A 21,019-nucleotide genomic window follows, 5' to 3' on the forward strand; every position below is an offset into this window, starting at 1 on the left:
ATTTAATATAGCAACTTAAAACATGTAATGACAATATAATAAGGATGAAATAATTTTGAGAGCACTGTGAGCATCATATAATAACATACACTATATATCAAGATGATCATTTAGCATCACGGAAAAGGATAACAATTAGATGCGATAGAAAAGAGCTAGAGTATTGACTTAAATTTACAGAATTTTTTAAGAAAGTATATATATCTGTTTTTGTATAATTATATTTCTTATATGCTAGAGATATACAATAATGTTAAAATTGTAAGAATATACCCTTATTTTAATTATGCATATATATTGTAAAATTATATATTTACACAAATTTATGAAAGTTGCTAAAGTAGTTCTATACATACTATACATACGAAATATTAACTTTTGTTCATAACTCAAGTATTTGTAACTTTTACAAAACGTAGTCTTTTTGCTTCTCTAATTTCGATGTTGATAATTAATATATTATAGTCCACCATTCTCGAAGGTTTTAGGTGGTATTCCGTGAGCCTTCCCCACACGCGGACTTCTGTTAGGCAGGACGCTCTCAAGGCTCGAAGTGTGACTGTTGTCTTCAACAAATTGAAAATTGATCTTTCCTTGATTCTCAGTATGTTTCTCTCTGCATAATCTCCGTTTCCTTTCTTCAGGAGGTAAGGTTTCCAAAATTTCAGGTGTCTTACGGATAAAGATTCGCGCCTTGCACACCACCAACACTACGACTATTATCATCAGGAACAAGACCACGGCCGTTAGAGTCCCCACAATCCATCCTAGTTTCTCATCTGCACGCAATACAAAAAGTTATCTCTTGTGTGTTGCCAGAAGGATATGTAAGATATGTTAAAAATGAAAAACTAATAAACTATAAAATTTTAAAAGAGAGGTTAGAAATGAGAATAATGAGATTTCTAATGAAATGTGTGTAATGCAAAGACCTGTTAAAGTGTTCAACAGAACGAGTGTCGCATTTCCTATCTCAATATCGGCATTATCATTGTTGATTGTAAATCTGCAAGTCCATTGTCCTAGATCAGTTTGATCCGGTTTGAAGATCAGCTTGCATACACCTGTAGTGTAATCCATTTGCAAGCTGTGCCTGCATTACGGCGTAAGAAAAATGTGTTACAATGGATGCATAATAAGAAAGACAATATAATATGTATTAGGTACCGCGGAAAGTTCGTGTCGTTTTCTCAAGAGATATATTTATAGGGGGAAAAAAGGCACGAAACTTTCCGCCGTATCTAAAATATTGCAAAAAATGTTACCTCGTTTTTTTTGCAAGCTGCCTGCTGGAGTTTTGATATACGTGAACATTTGGAGCGTGAATCCAGTGGCATTTAGTCTCCGATGACACAGATCCGACTCTACACGCAAGAGTGACCATTTTGTGAGGTGCGGCCCAAACTGCGATAGTGACGGGCTCTAAAAAAACGATCGATATTTCTTGAATTGATCTTTCTTTTAATCCTTACAGCCTCAAGGATTTATCAAAATCCACAGTTTATCAAAAATATTTATCAAAACATATTACATATTACATATTGTTAAATTTAATGTTTTATCTTGCTTATCGTTATACAATAAACTCTCGAATATTGTAAGTGCCAAAAATATAAAAATATTTATGATTACATTTTTTTTACTGAACAAGTTTTTTCTCTAAGACTTCCGAATTTTTAAAAATCGCTTTATTGTTGAAGCGGCAAATTTGCTTTTAACATGAATTTTTCTTGAGACCATCAGGAAAGCAGTTTCTAAAATTTTTCCCACTCACCAAAAACCGCTAAATCTCCGGTGCAGATTATCCATTTTGATCACCAACCACCAAACGTTTGTGCATCGATGACTGTCGTGGCTTGATAGATGTTTGAATCGTTAGATCGTGCAACGCTGATTTCGCGTGCATTGATGACATTAGAAAAATCCCAAAAGAAATATTTCAAGCGCTATACTTATCAGACAATATTCATACATTTTAATGTTAGACGTAAATGTCACAAGTAGACTGTGAAATAAAAATTATATAATATTAAAAATATTGTTTTCTATATTAAAATATCAAGTTATTATAAGGACGATGGTTTATATGAAATATTAGATATATCTATAATATACTTATGTGTGTATAGTTTTGTATTACTACCGCGTTGCTTGAAATCGATAGACATTTTACTAAATGTAATAATAATATAACTTCTTCGTAAATGTCATACTTCTCTAAAAAATTAGCGCCTGCAATATTTTTCCGTGGATATATTTGATTAATTATCGCTATTTGTGTTGTGCATCAATTTGAAATTGTGGCAGCTGCCTTAAACTCGAAAAGAGCTCCTTCAGGTTCAGCTATAATGTAGTTAGTAACGGGATGATGGAAATGAGAAGGTCGCTGTGACATTTTCACATTACTATTTATTTAGACGAGAAAGAAAAAAAAAACAGTTTACAGCAACACTCAGAGACTCAAAACGCGCTCGAAGACCTCGCGAATACCTCGCGGTGCTTAACGATACTTAATGGCACATGAAGATTCATACGCTCTGCGAGTGAATCGCTGCTCAGATTTGATCGCGTGCATATTTTGTCACCGTAATTATTTGTAAAGCACAGTATTAACGTAAAATATAATATCTACATTCGTGACTGAACAGATAATTAAATTGCCTCTGTAATTATGCCAATTTAAATTGAATTTGTTTAAAACTCCTCAAAGTAAAGTTTATTAAAGTTCAAGAAATTTAATTAGGTACTGGAGACCTAAAACGACATGATGATGCCTTTGCACTATTGATCAACGAGCTGAGCGAATGTTACTCGTCGCGAACATGAATTTTCTGAACGCTAAAACCTTAACGCTAAAAATTGCCTACTTAGTATTAAATACACTAGTGGCTAAAATCATAAGTCATAATCATGAATCGTATATATAACGGACATATATCAAAAGCGACCACAAGTTAAACAGTAAACATGATGAAAGATAGAAGCGCGATATTAACTTAAGGATGATGACTTTCTATAATAAATAATGTGAAATGTGGGACGGGAGACGCAGTCAGTGATGCTTGTGTATACATTTATCTATCGTTGGTTAATACTCTCATTTAGATAATTTTTTATTAATTTGTAACTTATTTATTGGTTCTATTATATTTTTGTATATACAAAATATATGCATTTCATAAAGAGCACATTGAGTTTCTAAATCATCATTCAATTATTTGAAAATAGACTAAGAAAGTAATATAAGCAATTATTATTGCAATATTATTAAAATCAGGAAAAATTATCTAATTAATTTTAATTAAAGTCATTAGACGAAAAATTAGTTACTTGATCTTTTTTTCTGTAATCTGTAAATTCGTAGACAACATAATGCAGGATACTATGTGAGAAACTTTTTGTATAAAATATTTTCTCTTATATATAATATTTTTAATTTATGTACATATATCGATGTTAAGATAATCGATTTCGCGCTTTATTTAACTAGAATCTTTGTTAACTAAATGCAAAATCTCATTTAAACGCAGTCTCGCTGTTAAAAATATAAATAGGAAATTGTGAATGATATTGCTAATAATAAATATTTTTAACAAAGAAAATAATTCCATGTACTGATCGAAAACGAATGTAAAAAATAAGAAATATAATAAACTTTTCATTTTTTTATTATATCTATTAGTAAACAATAATGCCAATCAGTACCAATAGTAAATAGTAATGCTAATCAGTGCCAAATACAAGGTGAACGCGTGTAAATAAATATATTTACAAATACTTGATGCTTCCCTCTCTTTATTATCTTTCTTTTAGGATGTTTTTATATATGTCACGGTTTGATCACGACTTTCACATGAGCACATTGAGTGTGCGATTCGTTTTTCGTTACTAAACAACTTGCCTAGACGTTTGCCGCGTAAGTTAGAATTATTCTCATCAAATTTGTACATTATTTTTAATTTTTTAAATATTTTCTCCGTTAATTTGGAAATTCGATGAACAAGCGCTTGTACACAATACATATCTTATACAAACATATTTTATACAATACTACATCTCGTCGCAGATTATTCTCTCTTAATGTTGCGTTTTATATGACGACTAGTTAGTATTGAACCTTTTTTGTATTTTAATTCTTTTGCTATATTGAAAAATATCCAAACCGTCTATAATTTGTTATATTATACTAATAAAATTTATTTATACGCATCCACCTTTTGATGAATCGTGTTTGATTTTGATTGACATTATTGTTTACTAATTTATTTCTGTAGTCTTTTTCTTTTTAACTTACATATGTGTTATATTATAATATATGTTATACTGCAATATGTAATTTATTTAATCTTGTTTCATATCTTTATTATAAATAAAAGCTGAAATATTTTTTTATTATATCAGTATTATTTTTTATTTTAAACAGAAAAATTCTTGCAACATGAAACGAAATTTCAATTTTATCTAATAACAAATTTATATGTGCCTAATTTTAAAGTTAAAATGTTTTTTAACACATAGCCATATAATTTATATGCATGAGAAAGAATAATTTGACGATAATAACAGCGTGGATGAAGGCGTGGATAAATTACCGTGGAAAAAATCGCAATTAATTACAACTCGTGTGTGAAGCCTTCTTAATCTCTATAGGGATAACAAGAAAAGCCGACAGGATTGTTAATTTGTGGTTTACCAGGCGGCCCACAACGAACCGATAAATCTCACGGTTTATCGGAGAATCTCGAATGATGAACGGTAATGGGACTACCGTCTTTGATAATGCAAAATGATCTAACACTAGTAAATGCAAATGCACGACGTAATTAAATTAAAAATGGATACCACATGCCGCGATAAAGCAAAGAATGTTGACGTAATGCGTAATCAAATGATAATTTCGTGATCTTTATGTGCATGATATTAAAAAGATGTACTTGGATTATCGCTATAAATATAGTTGAAAAACGCGTTTATATACTTTTCACATTCTGTTTTGCACGATTTAATTTTATTTTAAGATTAAATCGTGTAAACTACATACATATTTTTTGTATATATCGACACTAAATGAATATCTTTACATAACTTCAATAAAAATGCATATTTTTCAACAAATTTCTTTTTTCAGAAAGACGCGAAATGTCGAATAAAAAATCAGATAGCCAATAACTGAATTCTTAGATCCCATTATCAGCTACGTTTGGTTTATTTTCTATTATAAAATCTTATAAAATTAAAAAAAATACGACTTTCCTCACCGAATTGTAAAACACAAAGAAAAAATTCGCAAGAATTCTCGAAAGAAATTTCCGAGAATGCCAGCGATTTTTCAGCAAGTTTAATAAATTTATATGTCTAAGATAAAAAAAATACAAGTATAAAAAATTTTAATGTAAAATTCTTTTCTGAATTACATAGAAAGATTTTGCTGAAGTATCTAAGAATTTAGCTAGATACAGATCTGAAAATAATATTCTTGGACCGTCAAAATAATTGGTGATTCAGAATAACTCTGTGTCCTTGCAAAGACGTGTTTTTAACTGAATTCTGAGACGATTTTTCCTTTACGAAAATTTTATCCGACGCTTACTTTTTGAGTTATTAAAGTTAGCGAATCACAGGCCACATAGGTGCGTTCGGGGAAAAGTTATTAGCGCTATTTATGTCCTTCTATCCTTGTTTTATATCTAATAAACAACGAAATAGAATGACAGAAGTAGCTAATAGTGTCTTCCCAAATGTTCCATCCGTCTTCATCGCGACGGCGTTCTGCTACAAGTCTGTACCATACATGGCTTAACACTTTCTGATTTACTCACGCACTTGATCGATACCAAAGTCAATATCACAAGAATGATTTACAAAGAACGATTTACGAACGATATATTCTGTCGGTTTATTATTATTAATTAGTACCGCTTAATTATTCAACTCGAAATCACTTGGAATAAGAACCGCGTACACAACTCGATGTAACCCTACGCGAGGACTGAGCTTGATGACAACAATCAAGCAAATTATACAAATAACATTTACTCACGCATTTGATCGGTACTACAAGAATGATTAACAAATGATATATATATATATATTCTATCGGTTTATTGTTATTAATTAATACCGGTTAATTATTCAACTCGAAATCACTTGGAATAAGAAACGAGTTACATACACAACCAGACGTGACCCTGAGCGAAGACTGATAATAATTATATCCTTAGACAGCCGATCGCAACGAGTGATTGCTCGTGTCAGACGGTCGGTACGCCGCCCCTACTTACTTTCTATACGTGGCCTATGATTCGCTAGCTTTATCCTTTAATAACTCAAAAAGTAAGCATCAGATAAAGGAGGAGTCTCCATAAGGGCCGATTTCGGCATTCTCCAGATTTTGTTCAAACACAAAATACAAAATCTATTCCTTGAGGTCAATTACATTCAATTAAAGTGATTTTAGCTTAAACAAAGCGATGGTGTTGCCATAGGAGTCTCTATAAGGCCGGTTTTCAGCCTATTTCAATTTAATTTTAAATAATCGGAAATGTTTTATTATTGTAAGAATGATCGAAATCAGATGATTTTAGCTTAAACGAACGTATTTGATATCTGTTATCTTGTAACTAGTCAGCCCTACATTTACCACCAACACTCTTATGGTTTTAATCTTTTCGTTATTGTACTGTTATTCCAAAAATAACATTCTTTTAAATGTTAAAACTAAAATATACTTGATAAAACAAAATTTGGTATAAGAAATAGAAACGAAATAGAGAAAAAATAATAAAATTTATTATTAAATAAAACAGAGAGAACCACAAATTTTTAATATATTAGATTAATATAACGTGATATAATACTATATCTACAGGGTGGGCCATCTATTGGTACGTTTTTGAATTTCTTGAATTAATTGGGGTGACCGAATGGCATACTGTAAGGCCAGTAGAGGGAGCCACATGAACGAAATCGTTTTTCATTCTTGACGCGGATACTTTTAGCTTCACAACAAAAAAAAAATTAATAAAAAATATCAATGTATGCTCATTTGATCGCATTTTTAAAAACGTACCAATAGATGGCCCACCCTGTACATTGGGTGCTTTCGAATTGCATCCCTAGACACTTTCGTGCACATAGCGACACAAGTTGCGTTCCAATTGTCCGTTATCGTCGACACAACACAACACATCCGTACTCAGTCGAAAGCTGTGTAAGCTTGTGTTTAGACGCTCCAGTTGCTGCGTAAAGAAGAAATTAACGGCCGGAGCCGATGCAACAGAGGATGCACGGAATGATGCGAGTCCCGAAAAGAAGTCAAGGCTCGAGGAGAAGTACTCCAAAGCCGAGAATAATGACGACGCGGAGGAGGCTTAATATTCTCTCATATTTATTATTAATGGACAGACCTAATCTATAGAGTGTGAAGCCAGACCAGATCGTCTGTGCATTTTCAGAGAGATGGCGTGCATAAATGAAAAAAAAGAAGAAAAAATCTAGAAAAAACATTTTGACGTTCATTGCGTTAAGAACTTTCTGTGTTCAGGACAATTGTGTGTCTTCCATAATATTTCTTGCAATTGTTAATTGGAAATAGCGATACAAATCCAACATTTTTGGAAAAAATATCGTAATTATTACATTTAATGTAAAGCATAAACAAACGGTGTTCTTTCTACTGACATCCACGTGCATATATATTATTTATTTAGCGTTAGAATTTTAAGATAAGGAAATAATATAAATATAAATAATATAAATATAATAAATAATATAAAATATAAAAATAATATAACAGGTGTCGAATACGTCCGTTTAAGCTAAAATCACCTGATTTCGATAATTTTATTTAATATTAAATTTTATTATTTTTTTCTCTATTTTTCGTACCTATTTCGTTTCTATTTTTTATACCAAATTTTATTTTAACATGTACATTTTAATTTTAATATTTAAAAGAATGCTATTTTTGAAGTTATAGTATATTATAATAACGAAAAGATTAAAACCATAAGAGTGCTGATGTAGGGTTGACTAGTTACAAGATAACAGGTGTCAAATACGTACGTTTAAGCTAAAATCACCTGATTTCGATAATTCTTACAATAATAAAACGTTTCCGATTATTTAAAATAAAATTGAAATAGACTGAAAACCGGCCTTATGAAAACTCCTATGGCAACACCATCGCTCCATTTAAGCTAAAACTTTAATTGAATATAATTGACCTCAAGAAATAGATTTTTATGTGTTTGAACAAAATCTGGAGGGTGCTGAAATCGGCCCTTATGGACCTTTTCATAAAAGAAAAATCATCTCAGAATTCAGTTAGGAACACGTCTTTGCAAGGAAAACGTTCAAAATACGTTTATTAAATAAACGTTATAAAAATCGTATACATGATAAACATATAAACTGAAAATAAACATTTAAAAAATTGTTATCAATTTTATATTTAAATATTTAAAGTTTAATATGTTTTTTAATGAAGTTTATAAAATGTCTATAACGTTTATTAAGCATTTTTTACTAGTTTAGAATATGGTTCTTCTACGAGACGTTTTAATAAACGTTACATTTAATGTTAATAACGTCTATTTCACACGGGGTTATTCTGAATCACCCTGTATGGGACGCTCTAATTAAAATGTTAGAAATTTTTGCAGCATATCATGAAGAAAGTTACTTTCAAAAAATTATTTTCGGATTTATATCTAGTTAAATTTTTAGATACTTCAGTAAAATCTTTCTGTGCAGGCGATACCCGATAATTAATAATTTATTATATCCGTCAAAACTAGCAGTTCTAAGCTTTATCACGCTATTATACCCAAACAACACAGTAACGTTCAAAATACGTTTAATAAACGTTATAAAAATCGTCTACATAATAAACATATAAATTAAAAATATACATTTAACATTTCATATGTTTTTTAATGAAGCGTATAAGACGTTTATTAAGTATTTTTTACTAGTTTAGAATATGGTTCTTATACGACATTTCGACGTTTTAATAAACGTTACGTTTAATGTTAATAACGCCTATTTCACGTTTTTATACAGCATAAAAAATGTTTCCACTAAACGTTTTTTAAACAAATATTGTCTGCTTGGGTATTCTACTTAATCAGATATAATACTGCCTGAGACAGAGCGCGAAAATTGCTATCTTAGACATACTAAAGGATTTGACTATCCTTTCAACGATCGTTACGCGTCGAAACAGATGACAAATCTTAATCGACGAAGCGGTATAAGATCGTTCTCGTACGGTCGTCTTTTATGATACACAATAAAATCGATCGCGATTATTTCTTTAGCACACACGTACTAGCGAACGGCCCGGCAACACTCGCGCTTCCACATCTATACGGAAAAAATGATTCTGCTAAAATATTAAAAAATTTAAGTAAATACGAATTTGAAAATAATTTTGATGGACTGTCAAAATGATTATGTAACTCAAGCGTGATGAACAATGCTGCAAAAAATTTGAATATTCTAGCAATTATGATGACATTTTTTATTAACAAAATATTACTTTTTTTCAGTAATGAGTGACATTTCCAATTCGTTACAAGTAATGTTTGACTTTTCTAACTCTAATGTTATCATTATTGTTATGAAAAATTCACAATGTCATAACAAAATTGTTATTGTAACAAAGTAATGATAAAAAGTAACATGTAACGCGTACTTCTATTCCTTGCTTTTAGGTAAAATATTTATAATCTTGAAAGATATAAAATCTATTTTATTTTTTGTTAATAAATACTTCGCTAATTAATGTTGATTTTTAAAAAAGCAAGATTTTTTTTTAAAAGATACCTCTCCTGTACGATTACTTTTTGCACTCACTGTAATCATTTTGATAGTCCAACAAAATTATTTTCTAATATAATAGATATTTAGCCAAATTTTTAGATACTTCAACGAAACCGTTCTTTCCGTGCATAATCTAGTAAAATAAAGCTTCATCAGACATGCAGATCTATCACCTTCCACCCATAATAATTTTCAGGACATTTGAGGTTCCACGATCAATTGGATTTGCTTTCTCGTAACGTCGTTATCGAGTGTGGATCCTCGTCGCTTGGAGGACAACAAATGTGGGACGATGAGTTATGCACAGTTTATCTTTCAGTTGAACGACTAGGTAGCCGTAATGAGGCCAATGAGGACTAAGTTATCGCTGCGAACCAACTTCGCAAATATTGAAACTAACTTTCTTTATTCCAACGAGACATATCGAATTGCTTAAAAAGTAAAAGAATCAAAAGCAACTTATTTGGTAAAATTAAGTCCCTCGTGAGATTTTATATAATCTCTGTCGTCAATATTGAGTATAAAGATTGTAATAATTCTGTAAAGAAAATCGCACAATTGATTTTTTAAGAAAAACTACTAATTCTTTGACAATTTATTTATTTCATAAATTAATAACGTATTCTGATTGTTTGCTACGACATGAGGTCCAAATGATGATCGTAAATGAAGAAGCTTTATTTACCGCAGATTGCAAAGACGTGCGTCTTAGAATCCATGGCCTTATACACTTATACACGCATATACCGTGGCACTTGCAGTTCTCATATTCGTACAGCTCGTCTGGATGCTTTCATGATCGCGGTTTATTGCGACAGTCATCACGACCATCAAGGTCATGGATTTTCATCGTAAATAATAAATTCAAACGTATATATATATATAATATACAATATATACAATATATACGTCCTTTATTTTCACAGAGACGCGAAGTAGCCAGGCTTGGAACAAAAGTCTTAAGTATATTTCATGAAACTCAGCAGAATGTGACGATTACAGATTTGATATAAAAAACGGAAAGAACGATTTTACTAAAATATTAGAAAATTTAGATAGATGTAGATCCAAAAATAATTTTGTCGGACCATCAAAGTAATAACGTAGGAAACTCAAACACGATGAGCAATGCTGCATAAAGTTTTGAAATTCTAGCAAAAACGTTCTTTTTGTGAATAATGATTTGAAAGTTAAGAATGAGATAACAAATTTCCGCGTCGTTTTGATATCAATGTCTATTAAATTATTATCTGTGCTATTTTGATACAGTTCCCATTACGTGATATAATTGCCCGTCAATTTGAGTTTCATGAAATATACATATGACCGGTGCAACCGAAGGTGCAAGTTCTTCCACACGCGAGAGATCCTCTTCCACGTGACGGCTCGCTTATATGGTCCTTATGTGCGCTTCTTGCACGCAAGATCCTTCTCACGCGAGGCACTCTGAGAAAATTTATTGTAGCCTAATGCAACGCCTTGAACATAATACATATTCAATGATAAAGCCGTCCCCGATGAACTTGATGTATTCGTGTAAAATGTTATCGATTCAGTCCGTTTCTGTCATTGATTAAAAGTCCATGAAATGAAAGTAATCGCAAGAATCAAAATCTCTTTTGGTTGATGATGGATCTCGGCAAATCGAGGAATGGAATGTGATTACGTTTTTTAAAACTATCGACTGTAAATTAAAAAGTAGAATCTAAATACTAAAGATGCGTGTAATGCGAGAACATTTATTACAATAATCGAATACCGTAAATTAAGAAGAAGGATCTAAATACTATGAAACAAAAAGACAAGCTGCGTATACACTTCAAAGATTCAACTAAAAAGGTTGACGATTTGAAAATGAAACGCTGAATTAATAGTAACACAGTACTCATAAGTCCTCTATATTATCCTCTGAGCATTTAAATCATTTGTAATTTACAGTATTCCATGGCGATTAACGACGCATAATTTAGCCTAGACCGAGCACACCGGAATCGCGCGACGATTGATTAATGGTGCTTCCTTCACCGTAGCGGTGAAGAAACGACACTAAACCGACCGTCTTATTGTTAGTTCTCGATGATACCTGGCTCGAGGAGGCTCAGCTTCGCGGGTGGCGCGTCCGTGTAGTTCTGCTGGCCGTGTATCCTAGCGCCGCAGGTCCATAGACCTTCCTGCTCGGCGAGAGCGTGGCTCAGGCGGACGCTGCAGTCGCGAGCCTCGTTTCCGGCTGCTGGGAACTGCTTCACCACCACGGTGGTGTTAGAATTGACTGGGGTGAGTGACCACCGGCACTGCTCCACTGCCGAGGACGTCACGCAGCGCAGCAGAACGCTGCCGCCGGAGGAGATTTGGATATCCTGCGACAGCTCTGAGAACTTTACTTCCTCTGGAAAGAGATGTTAGCGACACATTAGAATCAGAATTAGAATGTACAACATTTAAATGAAAATTAATCCACTCTGGTAAATCAGAACGAATTTCCAAAAAGGTAAGGACGGATTCGATTTGATGCTCTGTTCATTTTTCAATTAATCAATGCACAAAGTAGATAAAAAAATTAAATAATAACATGAAACTTTTCTTTCTTTGATTATTTATAGATGAAACTGTTAGATATCAAAGGAGCAATGATAATCCAATTCCTTAAGTTAAATAATAATTTGTTATTTTTAACTTTTATGTCAGAATATAAATGTCAAGGTGTAAATCGATCCATTTCTGTGGTTAGTTTCAACATAAACACACGCATATATATATATTAACATAAGCACTTAGTAAATAACAAACTAAACTTGAGTCAAATTAATTACATTTTTTTTTAGTTAAATTCTTTAGCTCAGTTGTTTCAGTTAAATTAACGACATATTAAGTAAAGATATAATTTGATATTACGGATTTAATAATAAAAAAATACAAAATTTACTGGCTTTAAGTAATCGCTATAAAAAAAATTTGTAATTGACAAAACCATGGAGTTTTATCTGACCCCGACTTCTACCATTAAAAAATCATAAGCATCTTTTACCTTGCTCGTAAACCACGAGTTTCACAGGCGGCGATGTCAGGACAGTATTGAGCGACACGATGGAAACCTGACAACTCCAGTAACCCTGTTTCTCCGTGTACACGTGCGGAAGGTGAAGCGAGCAATCGCGACCGAGATCACCGTTGCTCGGGAATTCATTAAGGACGATCTCCGGATCACTGCCGTGCAACGGCTTCCACGTCCACACGCATTTTTCCACGCGGCTGCTGGTGACGCACTTCAACGTGGCCTCCGCACCTACTGGCACCGCCGTGTCAGTCGGTACCTCGACGAAGCTCACCTTAGCTGGAATCGGCCGTCATGATAAGAAAAATTCACGATTAGAAGTCGAGGGACGTGGAAAATGTACGTTTAGATCCATGTGAATAACGTTGGTGGATTCTATTTATTTGCCGAAAACACATAAAAAATAAAATTTTGAGAAATTTCTAACGACGCAGCGTTGTGTAAATTTTACAGAAATATTAGATGATATTGAAAATTTTGGAAAAAAGTCTATACAAATATGTGCTCAATTTTTGAAATTGATAATATTGTAATAACAAAGAGTTTTAATCATAAAAATATTAAACAATATTATTTATACATGTACTTATGTATAATTATGTATATTTACGTATCGTTTCTTAAAATTTTGAATTTTGATAGCTAATAATTTTTTATCTTTAAAACGTATCCTCTCGGGAAGATCAAACAAAATCGAATTTAATTAGTCATTATATTACTGCTTTATACGAATACAATTTATAACTGCGTTAGAATTAGTTTTCATTTAATATAAATACTACATAAATTAGACGAAATGTAAGAAAAAGGTGAAATGTAGGAAGGAAAAGTGCAGTCGAATTATACGAGATCGAAATTACGTTGAATTCCGATATCAATAACTCAAAGTGTATTAAATTTTTAATTACTTTTTTTTTTTCATTGCAATTAGTCTTAAGATTCTGAACATGAGATCTTAATTTCATGATTAAACAGAAAGACAAAAAGTACAGACATTTGAAACAGATATTATTATGCAATTACTTTAAATTTCTTAATATTAACACCATTTTACTGTTTTTCTACAAGCAGTCAATTTTCACTAAGACATCATTCGTAATTGCACGAGTATTCTTTCGCACGGCGCTCGTAATTGCATAGCAATCGGATCGGACGTCAGATAACGACCGCACAATTGTAGGGTTTGGGCATATTTATTTCTTAATTAAACGTAACCCGCATAAAAATATACTACTAGTATAAGTAAATTTAACAAGTGGTATCACTAATAATGTAATAGTGGCGGAGAAAATTTCATTAAAAAATTTCACTGAAATTTTAATAAAATTTTTTTGAAATTTTAATGAAATTTTTTCTCGAATTTGCTTATTGCACTAGTGACACTAATAGTATATTTTGATGCTGGAACCGTCGCGTACCTGTAGGCAGGAGGCTGACAGTCGCCGCGGGCGCCGTGTGCAGGATACCGTCGGGCGTCAAACGTACCCCGCAAGTCCACAGACCCTCCTCCTCGTACAATATGTTCTTGAATCGCACGGAACAGTCGTGTTCAGCGTCCTTGTTTGGAGTGAACTTCTTCACCATCAGTGGTTCCTTGCTCGAGTTCGACGCCCTCCATGACCACTCGCACTGTATCACCGGCTTGTTCGCCAAGCACCGTAGGAAGACCGATTCGCCGGCTGCAACCTGCACGCCGCGTGACAACTGCACGAACTCGACTATAAAAGGGAAGCAAAAGCTCTTCGATGGTTTTTCAATCGCGGAACGGATCGCGTGGCGTAAGATCGATCGGAGTCATCGTGGCGCAAAGTAAATGTGATATACTGTCGAGTATTTTTCAATATTCAACAGTTATCAATAATTATTTCACAAAATTATCAAAACTAGTTGGTTTTAAATATATATGTGTGAGAGACATCATTCAAATCACTGAAAGACGATGATTAATTGTATTAAAGATGTTCGTACCAATTGTTTAACTTGTTAAAATATATAGGAAAGCGTTGAATTTTAAAGCAATAGAAAATTATGTAATTTTTTGTTATTTTAAATAAGTGCCTTACATTTTTATTATTAAACACGAATTTTAATTTCAAGAAAATTATGAAATGTAAAATATATAATTATTCTTATATTTTCTTTGACTGCATTTTTAATTAATCAATATACAATTCTTTGCACGTAAAGAATGTAATCAATTAATTCATGTCAATATAAAATATATAAAACAGATTACATGTGTAAACGTCAGCATAATTAATTAGATACAATACTAAGAGAATCGACCGAGGAACATTCAACACAAATAAGCGAAGAAGGCCATATTCAGTCAAAGCTTATGCCTGTATTCATAGCCAGGCCTTATATTTAAAGCTTCCTTATTAAATTTATCTTCAGATGCTCTACGAATTATTTTATTGGCTGCTGAACATCTAAAGATAAATTTAAGGAAGCCTTAAATGTAAGGTCTGACTATGAATACGTTAGTGCCTAATAATTAGTGCCTAATAATTTAGTGCCTAATAATTAGTACCTAATAATTATATTTTTGTGTGAATTTTATAATTTCCAATTCAAGCAAACTAACTAATTACACGAAGTAATTAAATACCTTCCGATATGAGAAAACGGACGGGAGTCGCCTGGGTGAAAGAGGAATTCGGATCTACTCGGGCACCGCAGGTCCAGTAGCCTTCTTGCTCCGGTAGGACGTTCTTGAACTTGATACTGCATTCCGTACTGTCATTACCAAAGGCTGGAAACGATTTCACGTCGAGGTTCCAGGGTTGCGACTGGTTCAGTTGCCGCCAGGACCACTGGCATTCGCGCACCGGCGACTTCGTCTGACACATTATCTGCGCCGAGGATCCCGCCGGCACCTCAACGACATTCTCGTGCTTCGCGAATGTAATGAGGATGCCTGAAACGTGCGCCAGTTGCACCTTCGATATCTCTTACGTAATTTGAAAACAAGGGATTTGAAAGTTAATTAGGAAGATCAACTCGCAAAAATATAATTAAAAATGAAACTCGTCGTAATTAATTATTTCTCTTTCTTTCTCTCTTCATTCTGTTCAGTATGAGGCCTTGTACGCTGGTACTTTCATTTTCAGATTCTCTAATTAATTCGAAATCGACTATTTCTGAAAGGAAATGTATATCTATAATGTTTATATGTTTTATATAGCAATATAGCATGATTCATTCGCGATAGTCATCGAAGTAAACCGAATTCGAATGGAAACATTTCCATGATTCACTTGTCTTTCACTTTTTGGATGACTCATTCGGAGGATCGTTGTCAAAATTTAAAACTGAACAGATAAATCTAACAGATGTGATATGAATAAAAAACATTATTGATAATTTAGTACCAAATTTTAATTAAATATTGAAACACAATGCAAAATAAATAATGATAATATTTTACGTCACAAAATTCTTAAAAAAAAATATAATCGTTGACACAGTTGATAAGAACAAAGAGTGATATCAAGAGTGTTTTGTCACCAAGAATTCGAGGTCGTCCGAAAGCAACTGCGTAAATATATCGTGCTTATTCACCATACTCACGCGATTAAAATTGTAAACGAAGAACGGAACTATACGATTTAAAAAAGCTTTATCTTGTGGAATATCAGCAATATAGATAGATTTATAAAAGATAGTCTTATCGAATTTTCAAACAATTTGTCTATAATCATTTAATCTTAAGCCTAATTAATTGATTTATCAATAGAATGTAAATAAAAGAAGAAAGAAAAATAATTTTATTATAGTACTAAAAAATTGATTGACTATAATATTTACTTAAGAATTTTTTTCCATTAAAAATATAATTTCTCTTGTTACAAACATATAGATATAAGTATTTCAAGACAAAAAGTAAAACAAACTTAGACTAAATTAATTTGATCGAGCACAAGAAGACATCAAGATATCATATCTAAAAGTATATCTGAAGTACAGAAATTTTGAAATCGATGGGATTAACAAGATTGGAATGAATCCTACCGTGATTAACATTGACGATGCTAAGCTTGGCAGGATCGGTGCTAGTGAAAGGATCGCTGGTCGAGGCTCTCGCCGCGCAAGTCCAGTATCCTGTCTGCTCGTGCTTAGTGCTGGAGAATCTCACGGAGCAATCGTTGCTGTTATTCCCGAACGCGGGAAACTGTCGTACGGGCAATGGGTGGGTCGTGGGAGTTGCTGCAGTTGCGATCGTTGGGATCGCCGTGGCTGAAATCACCGAGAGGTTCGAGCGAACGGTATCGATGAATATTCAGCGCGCGATTACAGAATTATGAATAATGCCCGCGATATCCGGCGTAGAAAGATAAGCCTGAACTATAAGAATAGTTATCGCGCGGACTGGAGGAAAGCGATAAGAGAGAACACGTAGATGAATTTTAAAAGTGACTTGATTAACCTAGTGTTGTGAATTTATGATTGCATCAAAAACATCTTTAAAATTTTAAGGGAGAGATACTTTTCTATCGTTTTTATGGTATACTATGAGACTCTTTCCTTTCTACAGTTAAATAATTTACACACACTAAAAACTATAGATGTGGATTTAACACTTTGCGAGGTCTATAAAATTCTCACTGTGTTGGTGTTAATATTAACACCAACATGATGTGGATTTAACATCGTGGGTTTTAAATTCACACCATGATGATGTGTAGACACCAGGGGTTAAATAAATCCACACTCTATTGGTGTTGATGTTAACACCAAAGAGTGAGAATTATATAGACACTACACATCGATTCTTACGTGCATCAGGAATTGGATTTGCCATAGAAGAAACAATGCGATATTGCGCTTACTTGTAGAAACCGGTGGGCTTTCACTAACGTCCGGAAGCGGCAAGTGAACCGGTGGTAATGGTTGCCAGGACCATTGGCATTCAGCCACAGGATTAGCAGTACGGCATGCCAACAACACGGATGATCCCAGTTCCGTTTCCGTATGCTCCGGGATGTCGACGAACACCACGGCAATCGGCGACGACTTTGTGCCCGGCATTATGTCGTCCATGGAGTGACCCTCCGCTTCAGGAACGACGGTCGACTCCGAGACATTTCCGATATCTTCTTCCGATATCGTAGTCGTACTAACGGATTGGTCGATAGGAATACCTAAATACCAAGCAAAAAAGCAGTAATTGTAAATTTATAATTTTTAAATTTGTTTTACTTGGAATATTTTTGTTTGTAATGAGAAATAATCGATAGAAATTAATTGCGTTGAAAAAAGCAGCTTTACAATTGTAGTAAAATTCTTTAATGACGTCTTTTACCCTTCCTCACAGAATCTAAATCAATTATATTAAAAAACTTTACGAGAGCTACAAAATTGCTTTTTCTGCTGAGATTCCGCAGTCATTGTAGAGCTGCAAGAGAGAACCGGAAGTGAAAAAAAAAACATGCTTCAAAAAAAGTTTTTTATGCCTTTCCTGCGCGATAACGTAATATAGACGTTTCTACTCTCGTGAAAGTAACGAATGATAAAAAGATCACCGACATTAAATGTGTTAATAGAGCAAAGGTGTCCCTGCGAAAAATCGAAAGCACAGGTCGGCAAGCCGACGTCGCGAGGACGTCGCAAGACGTCCAGCGCGAAGAAGAACGGATATGTGGGACATGCTGGGCAGGAAGCTACCGACAGTCACGTAGACAATCGCCTTGCGTCGCGCGTCTGTCACCATGCGCAGATAGAATCAGGGTCGGATCGATAGATCGACTCGGGAATCGTTCGTGTCTCCAAAAGCAACTGGCTTTATTTCCGTATTTGCGTGACTATTTGCGGAACTGATGAAACTTTATATTGTGCAAGAATTACTGACGCAGGCATCGTGTCTATTGCGCAGCCAGGCAGCTGTTCACAGACATATGTTTACGTGTAATATCACGTGAATTAAATTGACTACAATTATAATAGCAAGGAGAGACGCAGCCAAACTTTGAAATTCATGAGATAGATGGATTAATTTAAAAAAGCGTATGTAAACGTTAATTAATCGATTACTATAGAATAATATAAATATTTTTATAAGATATAAATAAGCCCAGTAGTTTTATAAATTTATAATAAAATAGGTAAACTTTTAATATCAGAAAATTTTGATAAAGTATAACAATTAATAAGTTAATTAATAATAATCTTGTTACGTTAATTAATCATATTTCTTTTAATCATATTTTCTAAATATTTATTTTAAATGTATAAAAAAAGGAGAAGAAAGTAAAGGTTTCTCAAATTATTGTTTTTTTTTAAATTCCAAATTAATTTTCAAATTAATCTAAATTGTTAAAATCGTTTAGGGGTTTTTGAAAATTAACGAGCTAATAAGGATTCTTGGAATCATTCACCGGCAATTGGCAAAGGAAGAGCGCCCCTGCGACCGATTGCACGCTTTCTACATGGCGAGTATGTAGTGCGTGCACAATTACAATGTCCGAAGTTGGTCTTTGGTATTGTCGCGTAACGTTCGCCAGTTTATACGTTAAAGCCGATGTCGTCCTCAAGACAAACGGAGCTGGTCGCTGACACTGGAAGGTCGTTTCCTTTACATTGACATACTGATTGTCGGCACATGGTTTTATAGCGCTACGTGCCGTTCGACCTTATTAGACCTGATCGAATGTTGGAATCCCCGCATGGATTCCTCTGTCGCAATCGGCCGTTGCACCAATTTCGTAACAGCCATAATTCCGTACAATGTTACGCCTTGAATGGAGTCGGCGAACATGATGGAAATTCGTAAGCAGATCAACGTGATATTATTCTGAAGTTATTATTCTGAAGAGTTATATGTTATATGTATATAACTATTTTTAATGATAGACATACGTTTGTAAAACTATAAATTGTAGAGTAAGATCTTATGGATTTAACTTTCACTCAAAGGACACTTGGTCCTAGCATCTTCCATTTCATGTTATTTTTATGCTCGTCAAGTACGCAATTATTCCTCGAACCAATTTTCCCAAAATTGATTCCTAATTTTACTTGGGATGCGGTTTTTATTTTACGCCTTGATATTCTTCGCTAACATTTAACTTTCACGCTTATTTTATAGAACATGATTTAGCTACTGCGCACAGCCGACCAAGAATTTTTGGGTCGAGGAAGTGGGTAGATCCCATTGAGTTGCTATTAACTTTCTTTGACAAATATTCACTTTCTTTGACAAATATGCGCGTCTCAGCATTGGAGAATTGGCTTCAATGTCACATTGAATGAAAGATTGGTTTCAATCACGTTTGATCTTTTTGAAAGTCCGATATTCATTTTTTGGAAGCTTTTTTTTTTAGAAGGAAAACAAAATGGAAAAATATGACCAATACGCGATAATGGAATTTCATCCCAAGACTATTTTAAATAATAAATATAAGAAGTACAGTCAGACAGGATTGGTCGATCTATTATAGCAAAAAGAAAAATGGATCTAAAGAGGTCATGATAAATTTTATTTTGTAATTAAAAATGCAAATAATCTGTGACTTATTCAATAATACAAATAAAAAGTATAAATTTTTTAAATAAAATTTTGAGATCGATTCGGTTTTACCTCCTTTAAGCAATTTTTTAAATATTTTTTTGTGATATAGTTACGATTGGAGTACATAATAATCTTAATAAAATAAAACAAAGAAAATAAACGCTTTATAGACATTAATTGTACGTATAAATTGAAGACTCTGATAATATAAAATGGCAGAGTTTGATAATGAAACTGATTAACATAAAGATTAGACCTGAAGAGCAATCTTAATTGCTGGAAGTCTTAGGCATTATCGATATTTTAATTGTGAAATTTAATAGACAAATTTAAATGTGTAAAAAATAAATAAAATATAATCCGACTTTTAGGATGGTAAAAATTCATTGTTGAAGCTTTTTTTTTAGTATACTAAAATTTTTTCAGATTTTCAAATCCAGAACAATAAAAAAATTGCTGTGTTTCTCTTATTGTTAAAATTTATATTACCGGCGAAGAATTAAAAATAAGCTACTTATAATTTTTTGAAGATAATATACACATGTGTGCAGAAGAATCATTAAAATTTAATTAATAGTTATTAAGATGTGCAGTATTAATATTTTTTTTATTTCAAGGGAAAAAATCTTTAA

General features: G+C 33.0%; 1 protein-coding gene across 1 annotated transcript in view; it reads right to left on the reverse strand.

The window, feature by feature from the left end:
* Positions 1-339: 339 nt before the first annotated feature.
* The window catches only part of LOC108770449 (uncharacterized), a 35,577-nt gene continuing 14,897 nt past the window's right edge, over positions 340-21,019 (reverse strand). The window contains exons 4-12 of the mRNA XM_018522050.1: positions 17,710-18,021; positions 16,892-17,116; positions 15,489-15,797; positions 14,296-14,595; positions 12,851-13,156; positions 11,909-12,211; positions 1,266-1,422; positions 933-1,093; positions 340-779 (exon numbers count right to left, since the gene is read on the reverse strand). Of these exons, the coding sequence (XP_018377552.1) occupies positions 460-779; positions 933-1,093; positions 1,266-1,422; positions 11,909-12,211; positions 12,851-13,156; positions 14,296-14,595; positions 15,489-15,797; positions 16,892-17,116; positions 17,710-18,021 (2,393 nt within the window). The 3' untranslated portion in view covers positions 340-459. The remainder of the gene's footprint in view (positions 780-932; positions 1,094-1,265; positions 1,423-11,908; positions 12,212-12,850; positions 13,157-14,295; positions 14,596-15,488; positions 15,798-16,891; positions 17,117-17,709; positions 18,022-21,019) is intronic.

The sequence above is a fragment of the Trachymyrmex cornetzi genome, unplaced genomic scaffold, assembly GCF_001594075.2.
Source record: "Trachymyrmex cornetzi isolate Tcor2-1 unplaced genomic scaffold, Tcor1.1 scaffold127, whole genome shotgun sequence".
NCBI lineage: Eukaryota > Metazoa > Arthropoda > Insecta > Hymenoptera > Formicidae > Trachymyrmex > Trachymyrmex cornetzi.